The following is a 24,012-nucleotide window of genomic DNA, read 5'->3' as shown; positions in this document are numbered from 1 at the left end:
GCGCGCCTGTGTGACGCCCAGTCCTTCTCAGACCCGGAGATCCCATTTCTTGGGTTTTGTTTTGTGTTTTTGATACGTCCAGGTAAATCCTCTCTCCTCAGCCTCAGGCAGCAGGGTCAGGAATACTGCATGTGACTTAGGTTGACGGAATCGCCTCCGCCTTCCCTTCTTTTTCTTGCCGGCCAGTTGTTTGGCGGGCGCCGCATACAACGGGGTGCGGCAGATACCCCGAGGTCTGCTCCGCCCTTGCGGCCGCTTGCCCCGTCCACACCGTCGACCACCCCTCCGACACAGAACTTGTCGACGGTAAGGAGCAGCGTCTGCACCCGTCTCGGTGGCGTGCACCGCACAACGGGCTATGAATCCTCCTCGACACCCGATTTGTGGGTGGCTGTGAGAGAGATTTTTTTCCCAAGCGGCGGCTTGGGTCCTCGACCTGGCCCAGCCGTTCCTCGATGAGGCAAACCGGGCCCCTCACTCCGATGCGAAACATGACCACCCCTTCGCGAGGGATTACCGGGCTTAAAGGCCGGTGGCACTGAAACTCAGCCCGCGGCGCAACGCGCTGAGGGTCACTGGGCCCGCCGACAACTCCACTACGAGCCTCAGCGAACGAAGCTCGCCGGTCCCAACGAAAACTCCGCAAGCTCCGCATTTTCCTTGGGCTCGCCGCTCTAGTTCGCGCTGGAATATTAGGCCGAGGGTAAGTGAGATCGCTACCCGATGACGAAAGTCCATCCGCAACGTTCATCTCTTTGCGATCCACCACCTCCTCCAGCATGCCGTCCATTCTGACGCCGGACGCCATCTCCGTGGCCAGCCGAGCATTCTCCTTCCAAGTTCGACGTACTCGCTGAGGTGCCTCTCGAGCATCTTCTCGGTCACGATGCGGATCCCGGTCCGGAGGACTTGATCTCTTTAATTATGGTTCCTTTTTATGTTACCGCATTTCCGCACCGTTTCCGATATGTGGCTCGCCCCAGCCGTCCATCTCTGCCTCCAAGCCAACTGACCCCCTTGCTGAGGTTTCTTGAACCCAACCGAATGCACCGACATCCCAGGACCCAACGCCACTGCAGGGGCAACCTCACGTTCCAAATTCCATTTTTGGCGGCAGCGCCCACACCCAACCCTTCGCCAATCCGGTGCCACGACCTTTTCCACTGGACCCGAGAGAAGAGTCCTCCAGCTCGGACGTACGGGGGCACCAACCGCATAACCGCAGCATTGACCCCGATTTGCCTCTTAGCTGATTTTTTAGCCGCGCTCGCCTTTTGGCGGCCGACTGCGTGTCACATCCAGATCCTGTAGCCGACCCATCGTCGGTTTCGGCGTCTCTTGCGCCGCGCGCGCGCGCGCGCGCGCGCGCGCGCGCGCATCTCCACTGAAAAGACTTGCCATCGAGGTCGACCGCGATAACATGCTGTCGATCTCGCCGGCAAGACTGGCCAGTTCCTCATCCGTCGCCGGATCCACCTCAAGACTCCGACTGGCCCTGACTGCCACGACTGTGGTCGCCAGTCCCGCCTCCATTACTACCTCCTCCCATTATAACATCTCCTACCCCTCTGGCCTTCCGTTGCCCCCCAGATACACGGGCTGACCACCCCCGGCTGAACGGTGCGGTGGTGGCGGATTCTCCGTCTCCCGACGGTACCGCCCTGGGGAATTCAGTTTTGCGACTGGCCATTCTCATGTTTTCCTTTTTTTAACGGGGAAGGTCCCGTGAAAGGCGAAAGGAAATTGAAAATGAAAATGATAGAAAAAACAAAACGACAGAAAGAAAACAGAAGATAGAAAAGACGACAGTAAAGACTCAAAACAAAAATAAAACAAACAAAACAAAAACAAAAACGAAGAATAACAAAAGGAAGACGAAACAAAACGAAGAGCGAGTAAGTCCGCAACACAAATAGTATTCACGAACTCGTCCCTATTAAGATTAGCCGTCAGTAAGTGAGATCTCTAAATTAGCGAGAAGTCACTTACCGCCGTTGCCCAGGATGCACCAGGCCCCAGCCATTGTCAGCCACCGTTCCCGCCGGACGTTATCCGCACCAGGACAAGTGACCGTACAATGAGCCATTATTACTCTTGGAGGTTTTCCGACCCAGCACCCCAACCCAACCCAACCCAACCCAACCCAACCCAACCCAACCCAACCCAACCCAACCCAACCCAACCCAACCCAACCCAACCCAACCCAACCCAACCCAACCCAACCCAACCCAACCCAACCCAACCCAACCCAACCCAACCCAACCCAACCCAACCCAACCGAAGGTTTCGGAATGCAACGCGATTATTATATTTATTATCTCAGATTAAAACTTCATCGAATAGTAAATTTAAAGTAGCGACATCTAGTGTCCACGGTACTAAATGAACAATTATTAATTAGCTAGCTATCTAGGTAATTAATAATTGTTCATTTAGCATTTGCTTGCTTGCTTGCTTGCTGTCTTTCCTTCTTTCTTGCTTTCCTTCCTTCTTTCCTTCTTTCTTTCTTTCATTCCTTCTTTCGTTCCTTTCTTTCCTTCTTTCGTTCCTTTCTTTCCTTCTTTCGTTCCTTCTTTTTTTTTCTTACTTTCCTTCTTTCTTACTTTCTGTCCTTCTTTCTTTCTTTCTGTATTCGAACCGACTATCTATAGTGGTATCAGTGGACGCGAGCACGGAGGCACTAGGCGGCGTGGTGCTACAGGCAGAGCGGCTGGTCGAGTTCGCTTCTCTTACACTTACACAACGTCGTTATGCGCAAAAAAAAAAAAAAAAAAAAAAAAAAAAAAAAAAAAAAAAAAAAAAAAAAAAAAATATATATATATTTAAAGGTAATATATATATATATATATATATATATATTACCTTATATTAGTGGATTATTTTTCATATTATGTAGAAGTTAATAGATTAAATAAATTCAATTGAAGCTCATGTGTTATTTGTGCAATTGGATTGGTATGAATCAAGTGCACAAAATCGGAAGGAATCGAAAAAAAAAAAAAAAAAAAAAAAAAAAAAAAAAAAAAAACTTGCTAATTTAGTCAGTTTTTTATTTTCTAAGGACTTTCAGTTTGATCCTCGTATGTTGAATTAATTAATAAATTATTTATGCATCATTTATGTAAGTACGAATCTATATAATACATAATACAATTTTATCTTTGGCTGTTAAATTGATTACACAGGTTACACTCTAGGATTGTTGTACGCGTCCGTGTAGCCTAACTTCAGGCTGCAGCTGTGCTTTGCTGTTAAGTAAAATTATCACTGAGCTGTAACCTATTTGGGTCACTGCGACACACATGGCAAAGACATATTTTCGTATTTTATCGTTTTGTTTTATATTTAAAATATGTTTTAATAAATTAGTAAGTAAATAATTTGATTGTATAAACTCATTTGTTAATTTACGTGTGTCATAAATGGAGATACGTACATAGAGATAATATTGAGTATTAAGCAGACTGTAAGCGACGCGTTCTGTGCCTCAAAACTCACAAGCCACCACCTTCCCCCGTGAGTATCTCATTTTTCTTTCCCCTTGTCGCCTCACGACGCCCTCCGTCCCGTCTAGCCTTCCTTTTCCCCTAAATACCATCTACCCCGTCCATCTCCGCAGTCCACAACGCCACAACAATGTCCCAACGGGGCCGCCACCGCGGCGCCCCCGATAGACCTATCGTTAAGAGGGATCTATTAGATCCCTCTAAATCAGAGGTACTACCCGCGTCCGCCTTGGGGCTCGGTCCCCGCTCCGGCGGGCCAACCGCCGGGGGGTCGGCCGGGAGATCGGGCATCCCGCGGCGTGTGCCTGAGTGCACACCGCCGCGCGATACCCCCCTGTCCCCGTCCCCCTCCCCGGTGCCCGACTCGCCGAGCACGGACCGACCCCCCACGGCCGCCACCAAACGCGCTGCCCCTCTTTCCTCCTCTTATACGTCGTCGGAGTCATCAGTGGCTCACGACGACAAGAGAGCTTGCGTCGAGGACTCATCCCCCGCCTCCCTTCCCAGTCTTGCACCCAGTCCCGTTCCCGTTCCCGTCCCCGTTGCCGTGGGCACAGAGGAGCCCGAAATAATACCCACCCCCCGTTTCCGCGTGCTGGTGAGCGGCTCCCGACCTGCCACGGTGGGGCCGGCACCGGGAACGATAATAGACACCTCGCTAGACACCCACTCCACCTCCTCCCAATCCCAGCCGGAGCGTGCCGCGTCGCGGGGCCGACCCCCCGCGGCCGACACGTATCTAGGCTATTCCATCTGCCCACCCCCGCCTATTTTCGAGGACCGGATGGATTTCCACATGGATGACACGTCCTATGTGGGAATCCGTTCCGGCACCCCATCCCCCATCCCCCAAGCCCCCCTACACCCACCTCTTCCGCAGAGACCGGAGCAGCGCCGCACGTACGCCGGCGCGGCGGCGCGACCGGCGCCGTCTACGGCGCCTTCCGGCGCCGCGCCGCGCGTGGGAGCGACGCCCGCACCGGTCGAAGATGACAACCAAATGGGTAAATCCTACCCACCCATAGTGGCCGAGTGTCTGCCCAATTGGCAGAACCATTTCTGCCAATTGGAGCGGATACTGGGCCATATTCCTAACGCACGTCCGTACGGCACGGGAATCCGCTTCATTGCTAAAAGCGTGACGGAATTCCGTGCCGTGCAACGTTATTTAACTAATCTAGGTGACAGCGAGCCGGCCCTCAGCTGGTATTGCTACAGCCTGGCGGAGGAGCTGCCGGTGAAGGTGGCCATCAGAGGCCTACCCGCCGACACCCCGCCGGACGCTGTGGCCGCCAGCTTGAGGGCCCTAGGGTTCCAGGTGTCGCTGGTGAGGACCATACCGGCGCGTCGAGGGCGCCCAGGATGCTTGTTTCACGCGCAGTTGACGCGCATGAACAGGGACGACCTCGCCCGGCTCTACAGCACCAAGGTGCTGTTGAGAATGCCGGGCGTAACCATCGAGGCGTGGCGGTCCGCCAACAGGATGACTCAATGCCACCGCTGTCAGGCGTACGGCCACGCTTCCACTAATTGCCATCGTCCCATCAGGTGCGTACGCTGCGCGGGGGAGCACGCCGCGGGCGCCTGCGACCGCCCGAGGGACGCTCCGCCCACGTGCGCCAACTGCGCGAGGGCCCACACGGCCAACGACCGGCGCTGCCCGGTGTATAAAAGGGAGGCGCGCCGCCGAAACATCGCGCCGACTGCGCCGATGCCTCCCGCACCCGTGTTGGCGCCAGGAGAGTGGCAGACCGTCGGCAGGGGGCGCACGAGGGCGCCCCCCACCCATACGACCCGCCATACGGCGCCCGCAGTCGCACACAGTGCGACACAATTGCCCTCCGCCACCCAACCCGCGCCGGTGCGGCACGAGCCGGCCGGGCACGGAGGCGGAGCACCACCAGCGTCGGCGTCGGCAGGGGCGACACTCGCCACACCTGCCAACCCACCGACGGCCCGTGGCGCTCCAGTGGGCACCAAGAAGCGCCGCGGCCGCAGGCGACGCGGACGGCGCGCCGAGTCGACGCCTAACCAAAGCGTCGAAGCGGAACCCATAGAGATAAGAAATAATTTTATTAACCAAATAGTCAGTAGTAATAACCAGGACGTCGGATGTGTGCCCCCCTCGCTCCCCAGCCACGCAAGGCGTCCCCACGGATTCCTTCCGACGCCGGCCGCGAGCACGCCTGAGATGTCAGTTGCAGACCCATTACTTTTAGTATTGGGTTTGCTAACCGATTTCCTAAAGGCGCTCGCGACCGGGTCGGACATTAAGTCGGCCGCGCTCGGCGGATTGGCCTCGTTGGAAAGGCTACACGGGCGCGGTTGAACTTCGTATTGCCTATTGGAATCCCGGGGGAGTCGCCGACAAAGCAGGCGACCTCCGACTCTTCGCCCAGCAGCAGGACTTACATGTCATTCTGCTGGGTAAAACTAAGCTAGCCCCACATATCGATTTCAGTGTGCCTAATTATCACGTGTATAGGCGGGACGAGGTCTCTCCGGCGGGAGTGCGGTACCGTGGTACGGCGGTTCTTGTCCGGAGGGATGTCGTCCACACGGAGATTGGGCACACTGAATATCGTTCCCTGCGTTCCAACGGTGTAGCGTTGAACGCGGGGGGGGTAGAGGTCCGCCTGTTTGCAGGCTATCATCCGCCCGCCGCTCGCTTTTGCTCGAACGATATTCGAGCCATCATGGACAGCGACAAGCCGACCATTCTGGCGGCCGACCTCAACGCGAAACACACCGCGTGGGGGTCGTCCCGCGTAACGAGGGATGGTTTGTGGCTGTTTCATGATGCCGAGAGCGGCGGTTATGAAATCCTAGGCCCCTCCTCACCCACTCATGTCCCAACCAATCCCAGGTACACATCTGACGTCCTGGACATAGTGTTGGCTAAGAATGTCCCCTGTCCCATCAACCTGGAGGTGTTGTACGATTTGAATACGTCTCACCTCCCGGTATTGATCGCGCTTGACGTAGCAGCCACGTTCGTTCCAGCGTCGCGCCCCAGTAGGAGGATAGACTGGACGGCGTTACAACGCGAGGTCGACGGGTACTCCCTCAGCGGCGAGTTCGCCACTCCTGAGGCGATCGAGGACGCCTCCACGGCCATCACGGCCGCCATAGTGGCCGCCAAGGAGGCGGCAACGGTCGCCCATACCCCCTCGGGAGCGGCGGGCGCGTCTCGCCGCCGCGAGAAATTACCCGTCGACCTATACGAAATGCTCGCACAGAAGCGCCGTCTTCGTCGCCTATGGGCGCGCACGCGTTGTCCGCGCGTCAAGCGCGATCTCAACTACTTGGCTGCACAACTGTCGGAAGGGGTGCGGGTGTGGCGTGGGGCCGCCTGGGACAATTTGATCGAACAGGCGACCGATCACGACACCAACCTGCACCGGCTCTGCCGACAGTTGTCAACACGGCCACCACCCGTGTGTCCGTTGCTAGACGCGACGAGCACACGAAGGTACGCAGCCAAGGACAGGGCAGACATTCTAGCCAACCATCTACAGGGGCAATTCCAGCCCCATCCCCTTACCGTTCCCACAGATCCTATTGTCGTCGAGCACCACGAGCGAGTGACACGGCGCGTAGAGGAATTCCTATCGGGCGAGTCCCCGCCGCTCGCAGATGTCGAATTTATTTCACCTGCTGAGCTGCGGAGGACCGTGGAGCGCCTCCCCAGGAGGAAGGCGCCGGGCCCCGATGGAATTTCCAACGCCGAGTTAATGCAGCTGCCGCGAAGGTGCCTGGTGGCGCTCACCAGGCTCTTCAATGGAATCCTCCGCACAGGCCATTTTCCAGAGTCCTGGAAACTGGGTAGAGTGATCGTCCTCCCCAAACCAGGCAAGGATCGCCGTTTGCCAGGAAGCTACCGCCCCATCACGCTACTGGCGCACATAGCCAAACTGTTCGAGAGGTTGCTGCTCCGACGGATGGCCGAACATTTCACTCCTAGGAGCGAACAGTTCGGCTTTCGGTCGGGGCACTCGACCACTCTACAGCTGGCGCGCGTGCTGCACCACCTGGCCGCCGAGCGCAACCACGGTCGAGTGGTGGTCGGTGTCTTCTTAGACATCGAAAAGGCATTCGACCGTGTTTGGCACGACGGCCTAGTATATAAAGTATTACAATATACCAGCACGCCGCCCGCGTATGTGCGACTGGTGGCGTCGTTTCTCAGGGGCCGTAGCTTCTTCGTTTCGGTGGAGGACGCGCGCTCCGACACCCGCCCAGTGGCCGCCGGAATTCCACAAGGTAGCTGCATTTCCCCGGCGCTCTACGCGCTGTACACGAATGACATCCCTGTCCTGGACAGCCAGCCCTTTACACTGGCCCTGGAACGGGATGTCATGCTCGCTCTGTTTGCCGACGACACGGGATTTTTCACGTCGTCGTACTGGAAGACGAGAGCCGCCGCTCAAATGCAGCGGCAACTGGACCTGCTGCCGGAGTGGTTGGACAGGTGGCGCATGGCCGTCAATGTTGACAAAACGGTCGCGCTACTTGTCCGCCGCAGTCGCACAGCACCGCCGCCGCCCTTAAGGCTCCTTAATAAGGAAATCGCGTGGGAGAGCACCGTGCGATACCTAGGGGTCGACATCGACCGGTCGTTGAGAATGGTGCCGCAGGTGACGCGTGCCATAGCGCAGGCTCGCGCGGCGCGCGCCTTTCTCCGACCGGTGCTAACTTCCAGGTTGCCGTTACGGACGCGGGTCTCTATCTATAAGACCTACGTCCGTTCACGGTTAACATATGCCGCACCCGCTTGGTATGCACTGTGCTCTCCGACGCTTAGGCGCCGGCTGCAGGCCCAGCAGAACATCGCTCTCCGTTTGTGCACGGGAGCGGGCAGATACGTCCGTAACGACGTTATCGCCCGCGGCTTAGGGGTCCCAACGGTGGAGGAGATGCAGCCGGGGTAAAGGGGTTTACCCCGAGACCCCTACCTCACCCGCCTACACTACTAAAGGCGGGCAAGAAGACCCTGATTGATTGATTGAATTATTAATAAATTAGTTTGTCTATGTCATTGTCTCTGCGTGCGGTCGTTTTTAACTTATAATCGGCGCAACGGACGCCACGCCCTAGTCTGCACCTAGATGCGATCGACACCATACGTTTATTTATTAACTGTGATTAACGAAAATAAAATTTAATTGCAAAAGTCTTCGTTTTCTTGCCATCACCGTGACCTACCATATTCCATACCATACACAGACTATTGGATTAAATATTATAATTAATTATTAATGGTGGTTATTTTATTAATTATAATTATTAATAAAATAACCACCATTCTCAAGTACGATAAAAAAAAAACATGCTTGTATAAAGACAATGTTATACGATAGTATAACCCTACCAAATTTAGATACAATTTACTTGCATACTTTCTACGTTAACTGTGTTGAATATATAAATGTAATAGAAATGTAAAATTTGTCATTGGTAATAATTGACATATCAATCATTATAATTCTGTTCTTAGCTACGGGTTCAAAATTTTAAATAAATATTCGATAAAAATATATTTTAAGTATTACAACACTACGGTAAATGTCAAATTCATTTTAAATGTCAAAAAAGTATATATAACCTCAAAACTGAAACTAACCCGAATTCGGACTCGGTTGAAACTTGGAATAATATTTTTTATCGTTTAAGAGATATAAATTCAAAGTTACAAATAACATATTTACTGCTGTGGCATAATACAAGTTTAATAAATTGGCCTGCGTCGCCGATGAAATCCACTTATTTCTACCTGGACGTCGAGCTGTAAGTTGTATTTAATAATTCGTTCGATTTACTAGGAAAAAATATAGAAATAAGACTAGCCGCGGGCGAATAAACGAACCTGGAAACTTTCACCGGTTTCCGAAGTCTACATTCAGATTACGCGTCCACGGAGCGGAATACGGGCGGCGTACCTAATTATAAACGTGTAAGACTCACGGGTCGCCCCTGGCCCGCAGGGGCGAGGCGGGCGAGGCGGCCGAGAGCAGACTGAGCGCGCGGAGGTTGGTGGAGCGGAGCGCGCAGGCCGTGGCCGGGGAGCGCGGCGCGGCGGCGCCGGTGGACGTGCTGCGCGCCGGCGGCGGCCGCGCGCTGCTGCGCGTGCGCGGCGCCGAGCTGCGCGCCGTGCGCGCGGCGCTTCTGCCGGCGGCGCGCGTCGCTCGCCAGGCCTCGTCCCTGCAGGCGCTGCTGTAGGCTGACCGACCGCTGTGTGTACCGATCCTTTTATCGTTAAGTAGGCGCTCCCAGTGCAGTGTAAAAATTTAACATGTTAACTTGTCCTCCGAAGGTTATGGGCGCATGAGTACGAGTGAGCATTGTAATTTTCTGTTCTTCCACAATTTTGTTGTTGTAGATAAACAAACTCTATCATATATGGTACCGATGTCTATATCTTGAACAATAATTCATGTGCTTATTCGTTTCCAATGTATGCACATCAAAGGTGTTTAGAAATCAAGTAAATTTTTAACAATAAAAAAAAATATTATAATGTTGAGACATATATATATACATTGTACATATGTATTTGTGTGGTATTTGGTAATAAAAAAATAACATATACATTTTTAAAACCATTATATTCATTCTAGTGTATAATAAAGTACTCTACTAGTGTATAAATTATATTTTATGTAAATATGTTAAAATTGTTAATTATTTATTGTTAATTATTTATCTAAGAACTGTTTTGTAGCAAAATGATTAATAAGCACCTGACCCTTATAATTAATCCTATAAAGACATCTGGACAAAGGTCAAATATTATGTCACAGCAGTATTGTAGTACCACTGTATGTAGTAGAATATTCATTGAACAATGAGCAGACTGTGGACATGTGTGATATTGATTATACTCAAATTATTTTAAAGAAATGGCTGTTTTATTCTATATAGATCTGTGGAATCCCAAATTTAGTTTAAATATGTATGATTTATATAGGAATGAGTATACTTAATTTGCATTATACAATATAGATTTATTTTATGAATCTTTAGGTAAAGTTATATATACTTATGTGTTTTGTTTTCATTTCCAGCAAAAATGTCATCCCAGACGGTATTGAAGTCGGGCCCAGAAGGAAAAGACATAATCATTGTGGCAAACCGTGAGGAGCTGGCAACTCCCAGCAAGGTGGTGCTGCCGGAGCCGGAGCCGGCGCCCGGCCTCATCCTGGCCGACGGCTCCATCAACTGGGGCTGCCCGTGCCTCGGGGGCATGGCCACTGGACCCTGCGGGACACAGTTCCGAGACGCCTTCTCCTGTTTCCATTACAGGTGAATTGTTTTGTCTTCATCATACTTCATCATGTATTTTATTATTCATGTCAGTCTATTTGGAGTCATCTTTGAAAATAGATTTGATTACTGATAAGAGTTGTAATTAATTACATGGTCAGTATGACAAAATTATTATGGTATTTTGCCATTTGGATATGGAGCAGATCATTACAAAATGTAACATTCCTTTCATTCAGTGATTATGATTTACTGAACAATATAATTCATTTCAAGGAACTTTTGTGCCTCACATATTTTATTCACATTTGTATATAGCGAAACATTTTGATACATTACACTAGTGGATTATGGCTAACTGTTCATACATTTAGAGGTAACCACAGCATGCTTTGTGTTTAGAAAATATTAAAATAGAATTAAATTATTAAACAATTAAATGGCATTAAATTAATAAAAATAATAATTTACATTCACCAGATGACACCCAACAATTAAAATTGCTCAAATTAAATTAAAAATAAAAACACAACAACACAAAAACAAAACATAATTTTAATAATTATTATAGTTAATTATTATTACCAACATCATATCAACTGGTAACTGTTCACTGCTGCACTAACGGCCCTCCCCATACACTAGTTTTATATCATTTGAAACAGGAATGATCCTGAGCCACCTGCATCCACTGACTCCCTGCAATGCATTTGAGGTTAACACTATCATAGGGGGTCATCCTGCACTACGGTTGTCTGTATGTGGTCACCACTCAAGAACCTTTGTTCCTCATTATATTAATCCATATCATCTGTTTTTTTAGCTATGTGACCAGTACATTGCCACTTCAGCTTGCTGATTCTTTACGCTGTGTCGGTCACTTTTTTGATCACACAAACAAACTCCAAGCATAGTCCCCGCTATATTTTGTTAACTTATGGCCAACCATGTTTCGGTTCTATAGGTCATTATTGTAATACACACTGGTTATAGACCTTCGTCTTCAAACCAAGATATTTTGGATGAGATATATAGATGAGATAGTTTTCCCAATGTTGTCCAGCCAAATTGGATTCGTCATTTGACTTCTCAGTCGAAATTGTAATTATTATAGATGGTTACTTAAGACACCTAGGTGTTCCCATTTTCAGCAAACCGTAATTGATTTCTGTATATTATATATTCAGCCTTATAATCTTTTATTCATAAAAATTAAATTCTGTAAATTTAAACTTTATTTTTAAAACTTATGTTAATTTTTTTGTGTATATAGACATCTATTTTAACTATTGGAGTGTTTTATCATTCTCTTTGTAATTGGGCATGAGCAAAAAATAAGACAAAACAATATTTTAGATATTGTTTTGTTTTTTTTTTTTATGAAAGGTTTATGTGACATTTGGCGTTTTTATGAATAAGAGGGTTATTTTTTTTTAGGCGCAATGCAGATAATTGTGGAATGTGTATACAAAATGTCAAGTGATATGATCACTGTAACTATTGTGTGTATTTATTATCTATTTATTGTTATTGCAGCGAGGCGGACCCGAAAGGTAGCGACTGCTACGAGAAATTCAGTGTAATGCAAGATTGCATGGCGCAGTACCCGGAGCTGTACGGCAAGGACGACGACGACGAGCTCGCCTCCGCGCTCGAGTCCGCGCAGCCCGAGCCCGCGCCCGCCGCCCACAAGTAGCCGCCACGCTCGCCACGCTCATCACGCTCATCACGTTCGCCACACCTCACTATACTTTCCCATACTTTTCTTCATAGTCTGTTACATCCTACCATTATCTCATAAGTCTAGTGATAAATTTAACAAATATACTGATAATTATTTTTAAATATTCCTAAAATACATTAAATAGGCTTCATTTAATTACAATGTATGAGTATGAATTAGATGGGTATAGTAAGGTACCCTTGAAAGGTAGACATGTGCCATCGCGGTCTTTTTGTAGACCTGTAATAGAGAAACAATCCCACCATACATTGTTTTGTTATATCTCAAAAGGATTAGACAGTATTTTTGATGAAAGCTATTGATTTTTTCTGACATCTTAAACAATTATCGTCATATTTCAATTAATTTACACAAACCAATATCAAACTATATGTATAAACCTTTCTCTTGATTTACTTTGTCTATTGATTAATACTTTATTAAAATCCGTTGTGTAATACAAAAGAAGCGTACAGGCGGCGGGAAGCGATTTTGTTTTATACTATGTAGAGATATAATTATTGTTTTATATATAAACAATAAAATCGACAAACCTGTTTTAACTATTGCAAAATTTATCATTTTCTTTTAAATTTAGAACTTAATAAAAAGAAAAAAACGATACATTTAATATGCTTATTGTGTTTATGAAATAAGGCAGTTAGTGTATAAGTAAGTACCGAAGCGGTCACAAAGATACGGAGCGCTGGTCAGTCAGTCAGCAGCAGCACTGCGCGTGCAGCGTGCAACGTGCAACGCGTGCGATTACTAATAATATGTGGCAGTGGACTCCTGCAGGCAGTTTGTTTACAATAATATCTTTATATATTTAGTGTATAAATAAAAATTAGTTGAATTGATTGCAGTGTTATTTATATAACCGTGTTGTCTACCTTGTTTATAATAATACGAGTTTGCTAAACTAGTATCTGGTTACATTCTCTGTGACGTATTTGAGGGATAATTCATATTAATTTAATATGTTTACTCTCGATTTAGTCCGTATGACCTGCATAGGCCGGTACAAAATATCCCGGCCTATGTCTTTCTCCAGCGCCTGTAGTACGTGTATACCAAATTTCATAGTGATCGGTTAAGCCGTTTAGGTGCTTGAGATTCTATGAGGTAATAAATAAATAACATATATATTATATTAGTAAGGATACACAGTTAACTAAATATTTGTTATAAATACATTATTACACTGACAAGCTTTATTATTTTTACCACTTCTAATTTTGTGTCAAATACAGGAAATTATCATATCACCCTTTAACTATCGACTGCTGAACATAAGACTCCCCCGTGGGGGAATTTGCTGGTAATTGCCATGTTTGGCAAGCGAATTGGCAATCGTAGTTAGGCTTTGGAGATGTTTTAAGAGGTAAACTGCTGCCAGCCTTCGCCCTCCCTTAGTCGCCTCTTACGACACCCAAGGGAAAGGAAGGGATAACCTATTCTATGCCAGGAGCACACAGCTAATATAGAAAATAGGGGAGAAAGGGATTGTTAGTAATGGAGACTGAGAATCCCATTGCTAGCAATATACCCAACTAGGTCGACCTCCTCGCGGTTCTCCCTGGAAACTATCATGGTTAATTCCTGATGAATTCATTATGATGGGCTAACTGGCCTGTTTTCATTTTCACCTATCACCCTTCACTGGTGCTCCGCCAGCGTATCCCGTTAACGCAGGCGGGGTTACCATACCATTTTCACCCATAAAAAAAAAAAAAAAAATATATATATATATATAGAAAATATAATTACTTTATACCTTATAGATAAATGTTACGAAAAATAATGTAATACTGTACTGCGTCGTTCAAATGTCTTATAATTGTAATGAATTATTTATAATCAGTTACAACGCCATCTGCTGATTTCAATCTAAAAAATATATTGTGTTGAATCGCTCACCATCATTTATTAGCATAGCGGGACAAATAAATGTAATACTATATCAAGCTTATGCCACTAGATGGCACACCCAGTCCATTTGTCGGTAGGAAATTTATACAAAAAATACATACAAAATTATAATAAAAAGTTGTCAAGTGTGAGTTGAGTTCGTAGATCTCTGAGGTGACGCCCTGTGAAAAATATCTTCGAGTATTATCTCTCAAGTTAACTTTGCCTACTTTTGGATATTAATATGTATGTGGCTGTTAGAGATTATTTTAATTAATCATTGTGACAAATGGGTGGTTATTTAATCATTTTAAAGTATCTACTGATACCTGGGCATTGGGTCGTGTTAAGGCGAATCGCCGACTTTGACTCCCGGTTTTCATAAAATATATTAAAAAAAAAAGTTAAAAGTTAAACTGAAAAAAAAATAGGAAATTTTATGTAAAAAAAAATGGTAAATAAAATATAACACAGTAGAGGTATTTTATATGTATGTACGTATATGTAAATCAACACGTGACAAAGTATAATGCTGCGGTTTTTTTGCCGATAAACTTTATTATATATATATAACTAGTCTGCCCGTAAATACTGTTACATAAATACTTTTTTTTTCAACTATTTAATTATTTTGAATTTGGAACACATTTATTATTTTTAAAGCTTTCGATTTCGTCCCATTTCACTTATTATTGCTGTTCATTATCAAATCACAATATGGAATGAGGTATTAAAGAAAATAGGATTACAATGATCGTCTTGCACAAAGTGGGTATGGAGCCGTCGGTCTTATTCCAGACACTTTAAAAGCTTGGTATCAGCTGTATGTACGTATATTGTACTATCAACGGATACAACAACACTTCCTCTGTCGAAGACCAGAAAAGATCGGTCGGGGCGGCCGCGTACTGTTATGGCTGGACTGAGTATATATACGAGTATGGTATATATCGAGTATGCAACAGCAACGGAGGAATAGCAGGTCTGCGGCTTACGTTTAAAAAACAAAAGGAATATGCTCTCGTCTTGAAGGTATATATATATATATATATATATATATATATATATATATATATATATATATATATATATATCATGCAAAAAGTAAATTTATTTTAGTCGTGTGGTCCCGGCATAGAATGAGCCACCCCTTCCTTTCCTGTGGGTGTCGTAAGAGGAGGCTAAGGTAATTTAATAGTCGAGGAATGGGCAGTAGCGTCTCTCTTAAAACACCACCAAAGCCTAATTGCGGTTGCTAGCCCGCTTGTCAAACGTGGCAACTACTGCTCTCTAATAGGAGGCGGCCTATGTTCAGCAGTGAACGATTAACGGCTGATATGATGATGATGATGATAATAATTTAATAACATAGTTATATTAAAGTTAAAATAAATAATATTCGTGTGTTCATAGTTTTGTCTAGGGGGGAATCATATTCGGCGACAGGGAGCTAACAGAGGAAAGTCTATCAAATAAATTATTATAAAATTTACTAACTGAATTTTTTTTTCTTTTTTTTTATACAACTTAGAATGGCAAACAAGCTGACGGCCCACCTGATGGAAAGTGGTAATCGTCGCCTATAGACATGAGCAGTACCATGGACATAACAGAGCATACTGTTTCGCCCATGATACCCCCCATGCGTTGCCATTCCTGAGGACTCAGGTGTTATTCCTCTGTACCCAGTAAATTCACGCCATATCCCACCCTTCAAACCGAAACACAGCCATGCAAACACAACTGCTTCACGGTTGAAACACGAATGGGATAGACATACCTTGTGTTTATTAAGTTATGTTATTAAAATAAAGAAGTGCCAACAAAAACCTATAGAATCAACAATATGTTATTATTCATCAGCTGCAGGACGACAATGCTGGTAAGTGCCTAGTAATGAGCGACTGTCTTTTCGTCTTCTGGCATGTTACTCCGGTGGGTTTTTTTAATGCATGGTAATGGAATGTTAATCCCGCCCGCGCTATCGATATACGCTAGCGGGGCACGTGTGAGGGGTAATATGTGAGGATGAAAACGAGTCAGTCGGCCCATCGGCACGAATACATCAACAATCCTTGGTCGGATTTAAATTATTGAGGAAAAGTCCCTTTGTGCCCCTACCTTTCTCAAAACACAACCCGCCTCAACCAGAGAGAATATGATATTATACTAGTGGCACAACTAATAACACAGCGCCACCGACTCTGAGGTGCCATTTCTTTAAACGTATCTCTTAAACTTTAATTTGATAATGTTGTAAAATTACTATTTTACAGACCATCATAAAAAAAATTATCATAATTTTGACTTAAATCTATTAAAAAAAATCTCGTATTGAGCCTTACAGTAAAGATTCTGCTGTGGTGACAAATTGGAATTTTAATTTTACAGATAGGTTTAGGAAAATAGCGCTACAGAATTGAGCGCAGTATACATAATAATAATGATAGTATATTAAGCAAACATTGTTACACTTACAAAGAACGTTCATACAAAGTGACATAACATAGGTGATGCTTGTCAAAATGCTTACTGTTGTGTTGCTCCGCGTTTCGGGTAGAACTTAAAGTCCGGCCGCTCAGAGATTCCGTTTCTGACACCTGTCAATTCGTCATGACTAGTGATGTACCATAGATAATATTAACAATATAGTAATGTTATTTATTGCATTCATTATACATATTTATTCAATTTAATATATATTTTGTTATTTGTTTTTATAGGAATTATATTTCAAACAATAAAATTGTTGATGAATGAATTAAATTGAATCGTAATTTCTGAATGTAACGAAGGAAAAGAAAATAAAAATGCTGTTTTTATTGGAAAATGTACATATGGAATACATAGTTTTAAACGCTTAATAATGAAGACTACGTCGCATTAAATTTATTCCGACTCCAATTCGCTTGAGGACTCGCTGTCATCTTCACTAACATGTGTTATTATATGATTGTCAATCATAGTATCTATACGGGTATCGCGGTCAAAGTCATCAAATATAATCTTATTAGTTTTTTCAACCACCTTCATCCAGTCATCTCTTGTGACGTTTTCACATGCTTCTTTTAAAAGCGTCTTCACCTTTTTTACCTATATGTGCAAAGATTACACTAATATGTATCTTGCTAATGTAGGGTACGTCTCGCCACGTAGGCAAAGTTTGCCAAGTTGCAAATAACTTGAAACTTGCCTCGAGTCGAGCCGTGGCTCGGGTGACCTGAGAGAGGGCGGCGCGGCCCCGGGCTTCAGTGAACACCCGACGTTGCCGATGTGGTGCTTAGTTACACTAAAAATACTTTACCGTAGTTACAGATACGTGGACGCATTACTCCACGCTGCAGGCAAGCACTACCTACTAGTACTAGTATCACTGCGCCCTATATTTCTTATTCTACTAGGGATTTTTATTTCACTGCAATTTGGCAGTCATCTGAGATGTTTATTTTAGTAGGTGATATTAGAATGGTAACTCCACCTGCGCTATTGGTATACGCTGGCGGAGCACCAGTGAGGGATGATAGGTGACGATGAAAGCAGGCCAATTGCTCACCGTGACGAATTCCACTAGAATTAACCATGATGGTTTCCAGTGGAACCACGTGGAGGTCGACCTGGCAATGAGTCAATTAGACCCCACTACTAACAATCCCGTACCCTCCCCCAACTGGGATGTTATACATTTATAGGGTGTTCGGAAAAGAGAAGACGAGTGGTAAACGAATCAATCGATAGATATATTTTCGCTGCCGCGTGCATAAATGGAATGGGACAGACAGCAGCGTTTTGCGAGTTGAGCTTTTTCTTGCGTAAATGCATAAATCTCCTGACAGATTCATTTCAGCGATTGCTATTTGTTATATTACGTGTCGACGGTTGTTTATAAAGGTGTAGTCGTATACTATACATTCATCTAGGTAGTTATTGGATCGATATCTTGTAAATTAGATCATCGGTAAACAGGTAGACATTTAAGTATTTAATTTCAACTATGTGTGTAGTCTGTTACTGTCGCATACAATGTCATTAAACTTTACTCCTTAAAGGCCATTCGAATAATGTGAATGAAAGTCGACACGACGTGGAAGTAGCGTTGGTAATGCCATCAAAGGGCGTGGTACATTGGGGGGCACCGCGTCTACAGCATGGAGAGTAAAAACCGTAAGAAACAGCTCAGAATATAAATAATAGTTTCTAAACTAAATACAATGGTGCCATTACCCTTTTGTAGTTTTATTATTTTCAACGCGCCATTGTTTGCAATCGGACGCACTTTGGATTTCAGTGCGTGAAAAATTGCCTAGATAACATTACCGCCTATTGAATTATGACCGATGACGGGGGCGAAAATAAAGTAGGTTGTGTACAGTGTCTGCCACTAAGAACGTCTCATCACCGGTCGTGCTTGGAGACGACTGGTGTAGCGGGTCACGACTCTATTTCATAGCACAAGTGTTTTGCTTTCTTTTTCTATTCCATTACGACGGCATGACCTTAGGGCAGTGTAAACTCCGGACACCGGAACTGGACTCTATATGTACCTAACATATAGAGTTTAGTGCAGTAATTTAATTTAGCCATACCACAGCCATACAATTGTTACACATATAGGATATTCGCAGAAGTACCAAAGTGACCGACGTAGCCCGAAAAATAATTCAGCTGAAGTAGCAATGGGCTGGCTACATAGCGCTCATTTACTAACATAGGTTAAGTCAATTTGTAACTAACAAAATGGGCCTTATGTAGTCTAATTAAATAAATATTATTATTATTATTTTATTATAGCTTAAGAACTGACAAACGACGGGGAAGAAAGGTTCTTGAGGGATGACCACGTTCAGACCAACGCAGTGTAGGACGGACACCAACTAGATGGAGCGACGATCTTAAATGCATTGTAGGGAATCAATGGATGCAGGTGGCTCGGGAGCGATCCTTATGGCAGTCTATGGAGGAGGCCTAACATTGGATAGTCGACGGCTGAAGTGATAATGTAAGTAATGTGAGGTCGACTTCCATCCATACATAATAAAGCAGGCGAGATTTTCATTCGATTAAAAAAAAGAAAACATGCGAGGTTCAATCCGAGGTTCTTCGATTTTTCTGAGATATATTTATTTGTACAGGCAGGTACGTAATAGCATAATATTAGTCTGGTACAAGTTTATTACCTTAACAGCTCATTAACGTCTCACTGCTGTGAACGAGTTTCTCTCCATAAGAGGAAGATATGGGTATTATGGAGGCTGCTTGGTAAATATAGGGTTTCAAGATGTTCTTGTATTGCGCATAGTGAAAGGAATTTTCGCCTTTCTCTTTGATGGTAAATGAGAAATAAAAATATTAAGACACATAATAATAATGTTTAATAAATTACCTATTCTAGTTTTCAACAGAGCCATATGGATTCTCTACTTTTTAGATACAACATATTGGCTACAGCGTGATGACAGACGAGAGTGGATGCGGTGCGACGATGGTCGGCGTGAAGCGCGGGTCAGGTGTCAGGTCGCGTGGAGCTGGTTGACCTCAATCGTTTATAACTCACTCAAATGTCACCTGTGCTGGAATAAAAAGCTAATCACGGAATATCGCGCTGTCGAATACGTTCAATGTTAAATATTATATACGAGTATATCTTCTAATAGAAGGTGCTTGATAGCAGAAAAAGAAATATTTCTAAAATAAAAGATGTGTCCTGTACGGACCGAATTCTGAAATCACTTTCAATCTTTGTCATGTCGTAGTCACTTACTTGGGTGACAACATAATATTTCTAATTAGAATACATAGAAATTGAAACTATAATTCACAATAATTTTTTATAGTGATTTATTTAGATAGGTTATCAGTTAAACTTCTTGTGTACCTATTTTTGATCAAAATTGGCATTGACATCGCTCTAAATGTGTTTTATGTCGCAGAGCGCAGATACAACCAACCACGAGCTGCCATTAGAAATCTCATAACATGGATTCTTGTTATTGATAACGTTCCTCGGAGTCCGCAAGCAACGTCAGCCGGAACCGAACCTCGTCTGATCTATTGCCAAGTACAGTAAAGTGGGTTTGAGGCGGTGTGCACGGGTCGAGCCAATCTATAGCTTGTAACGTCGCCATTAGAGCGAGCCCGACCTCCTCGCCCGAGCTGCGGGGCACGTATGTGGCTACGAGGCGCGGTCCACACTGGTACAAAGTACGCCAATGTTGTGCAGCAGTAAATTGCATTCCTTGGCAGACGCATGGGAAAACTATCGCAACACGTCAAAGTGATAGCGCACTTATCGGCAAGTCGCATCGCATCCGCGGCCCAACTCGAGCTTCCACTACAACGCGTCGCCGGCGCAGCACGGTTCGTAACGTCGCGTTGCATTGGAACCGCCAACTTCTCTGACCGTTTTCAATCCTTTTATTTTCGTTGTGTTATTCTTAATCTTTGGATGCAAGGATTCGGTAAATTCTGCTAGAAAACTGTTTACCTGTCACATTTCTAGACACATTAGACATAAATGACCTATACTGATAAAATGATACTTCGATTGCCTAGTCGTCAAGCTAGGGTATCCGGTGTTATGAGAAATCAGGTAATGATTATCTAGGTATAGAATACGTAGACGTAATGAATGAAGCGACAATGCGGTAAAATCTATGTTTTGTAAAATAATATATATAAATATATACTGTACGAGAAACCTAAAGTTAGATTTTGGAGTACCTAATAGCTGTAGAAATGCCCATGTGGGTAATAAAATAACTGAATAATGAAAAATATCTGGGTGGGCGCATGGCTTTAGAGATAGCGTCGCTTTTATAGAGTTGGTTAGAAGAATGGTGTGGGCAAAGAAGGTCTAGTTGCATCGAATAATTGTAATAACATAAGAAAAGTCTTTGTTCTTATGTTAATAATACCCGATACAGTAAGTTGTAGGCATTTGTAAAAAAAAACGAGGTATACCTGTACCTGAATAACATGAAACATTTGTATGGCAACGTGGAAGAGAGGCAGGTTTCTAGACACGTGCCGTAGCTACATATATACGTGGGGTTGTGATGTTGGGCGTGCTACAATCCTACGCATATGGCACTAGCACGTACCTTTCAATTGAAATAGTTGGAAGAAGTTATATAAAAACAGTTATGTGTTATGGACTGTTTTTTGGGTAGCAAGTTGCAATTTTATAAAAGATTAATAACCATATTCATCATAATTGTCTGCATGTGGCGTGTGTAAGGCTTATAAAACTATTAATAGTTTAATTTCATAATCCACCACTCTTCAGAGTGTAACACGTGTCTCGTTCACTGGCGGGGGTGTGTAATGCCCTGTCGTGCTGTCGTGCTGTACCTACTGGTAGCTCTGGCTGTGGCTGTGTATTGTACTCGTATGTGCCACAATCACAGTGTATGCGTGCACTGTGCACGGCATTAATGAACTATTGAATACATTCAATGGCCGCGCTCGCGACTCATGTGGGATTCAATTGATGTATACAGGCTCGATCAACATATTTATGAAGTCGGCCTGTTGTTTGCCTGCCCTCTATTTCAGTGGTGATGTAAGTAAATCACTTATTGAATAATTCGACGAATATAAATTGTTATTGTGCACGCACAACGAGGCCGGCCCTCGTCTCACGCTACTGTTTTTGTTATATTTGTTGTTGAAAAAAAATTTAACACATGAAAATAGCTTGAAGGTGATATTTTTATTAGTATTCTATCAAGAAGTTCAGTCTAAATTAATAGTCCTTGTTAGTGAAAGTGGAATTAATTCTAGCAATTAATAATACCTTCTGTATAATATGGAAAATCGAAAAATGGCTACTACGGTGGATTCAAAATTGAATATGAGGAGTATATATAATATTGTTGTGCTTAACTATGATACTGGCAGGTTGGCTAGCTACTATTTTATAATACCATACTGTTTATGATACGCGTGTTATTATAAATCCTTGTTAACTCGATGCAGAGTGTCGTGACTACATGAAATCGTTACATTCTGCGTTGTCGCGTTTCCAGGCCGTACAGTCTTCGGTCATCCCCGTACATTACAGCAACCGACAAGGGGTGTCGTACGAGCATTTCCGACTCAAAAGAAACACTTCGCACCCTTTTTAGGAGTCTTTTGATGTTGTGATCATGACCAGTGTTCAGTATATTCAAGTAGGTAGTAACTATGCTAGAGACATAATAATTATTTTTACGTATTTAGTGTAGGTATGAGTACGTACACTTATATGCGTGGCGCGCCACTCCGCTCTGCTCCGCCCTAATCGCGTTCCGCTGTTTTTGCTGCGGAGCGCGGCGAGCACATGATGTATGAGACGGCAGGCGGGCGGCCGGCAGCCAGCCGTCCAGCCGCGTCTGATTACCATAATGAAAACCAACGATATCGCAACATCGCTCCCGATGACACTATTCCCAATCATTAACTCTGCTCATTATAAAGGTGTTCGTTCGAATGTCTACTAAAGTCGATATTAGACTGTTTCATAAGTATTTTTGACTGGAGGAGTGATTTTATTTGAATCAGTGTCTTTCATAGGTTCTAATTAGGTATACCTAACCTAGTACAGTATTATATTATCTGTGACTTAACACTTAGTCACATTTCATTCAATTGGTGTCCTATGTACCTTTAACGTATATTTTGAAAATTTCTTCATTATCAGTTCTGCGTTTATTTCAGTTTTTACGTGAAACGGTTATACGTAAATTGACAAACTTAAACCAACACAAGCTGTCACTGTTTTGATTTCGTTACGATTATATTAAGAGTAAAGATATTGTTATATACATATTTATTAAGCTCGAAAGCGGCCCTGTTGTCTGTCTACATTTGGATCACTTTATATTTTTATGAAAAAAATTGTTGACAAGCTACAAACAAGGGCTCAAGATAGTTTTCAATAAAATAATAACAAGTGGTTTATTTTTGTGTGTTATCTCTATACATCCACAACTTTTGCGGGTACATCTACCTCGATAAACTTACGAGGTGTGTCCAAAGTTATATCATTGTTTTGTTATCCATTACAGTATCTTTCGAGTACTCGTATTGTTTGGTCCACACAGGTACATCGGGGTCTTCCTATCTACCGAAAAATGAGGGAGATGTCGACTGGAAATAAAAAGCGTTACAATCGTATGCTCTATGAGATGGACAATTACTATCTGATCCAGAACGACTCTCATCCACGTAGGACAAGGGTCGTTCTGGAACCGCAGCCGCCAGAGACAGTAGAAACGTGAACTCTCCATTTTCAGGTTCAGCGGCGTATGAACATTGTGATTTTTTGGTAGTGTTTGTTTCCTTACATATACTCGTATTAAAGCAAATTGTTTCAAGAAGAGGCCACACATAGGACGCGCACCGCGCGCTTCTATCCGCCGCCGCCCGCCGGGACGACGTCGCCGGCATGCGGCACCCAGCTTTGGAATAATTTTATCTTAACTGACGTCGATCCGGCTTACGCTCAACTCGAATGGTTGGTTTTTATCACATTTTTATTACATTTTGTAGTTATTTGTGAGAGTAATGCGTGCATTAAGCCGCCGAGAGCTGCCCACGTGTACGGACTCGGAAGCATGTCGCTGTGCCGTA

General features: G+C 44.4%; 1 protein-coding gene across 2 annotated transcripts; it reads left to right on the top strand.

Annotated features, from left to right (window-relative positions):
- The first annotated feature begins 9,153 nt into the window (after positions 1-9,153).
- On the top strand, positions 9,154-13,352 carry LOC113518682 (mitochondrial intermembrane space import and assembly protein 40). Of its 2 annotated transcripts, none has more exons than XM_026903648.3 (3): positions 9,154-9,293; positions 10,571-10,808; positions 12,306-13,352. In XM_026903648.3, the coding sequence occupies exons 2-3, from the start codon at positions 10,576-10,578 to the stop codon at positions 12,463-12,465; spliced, it is 393 nt and encodes a 130-aa protein (XP_026759449.2). In that variant the 5' UTR covers positions 9,154-9,293; positions 10,571-10,575; the 3' UTR covers positions 12,466-13,352. The 2 variants fall into 2 exon arrangements, with proteins under 2 accessions (XP_026759449.2, XP_052756323.1); XM_052900363.1 differs by lacking the exon at positions 9,154-9,293 and adding an exon at positions 9,606-9,739.
- Positions 13,353-24,012: the final 10,660 nt, after the last annotated feature.

Source organism: Galleria mellonella, unplaced genomic scaffold (assembly GCF_026898425.1).
Source record: "Galleria mellonella isolate WM207_F2 unplaced genomic scaffold, CSIRO_AGI_GalMel_v1 utg6482, whole genome shotgun sequence".
Classification (NCBI taxonomy): Eukaryota; Metazoa; Arthropoda; class Insecta; order Lepidoptera; family Pyralidae; genus Galleria; species Galleria mellonella.
Note: the sequence above shows the minus strand (reverse complement) of the source record. Positions and strands in the feature narration are given on the sequence as shown.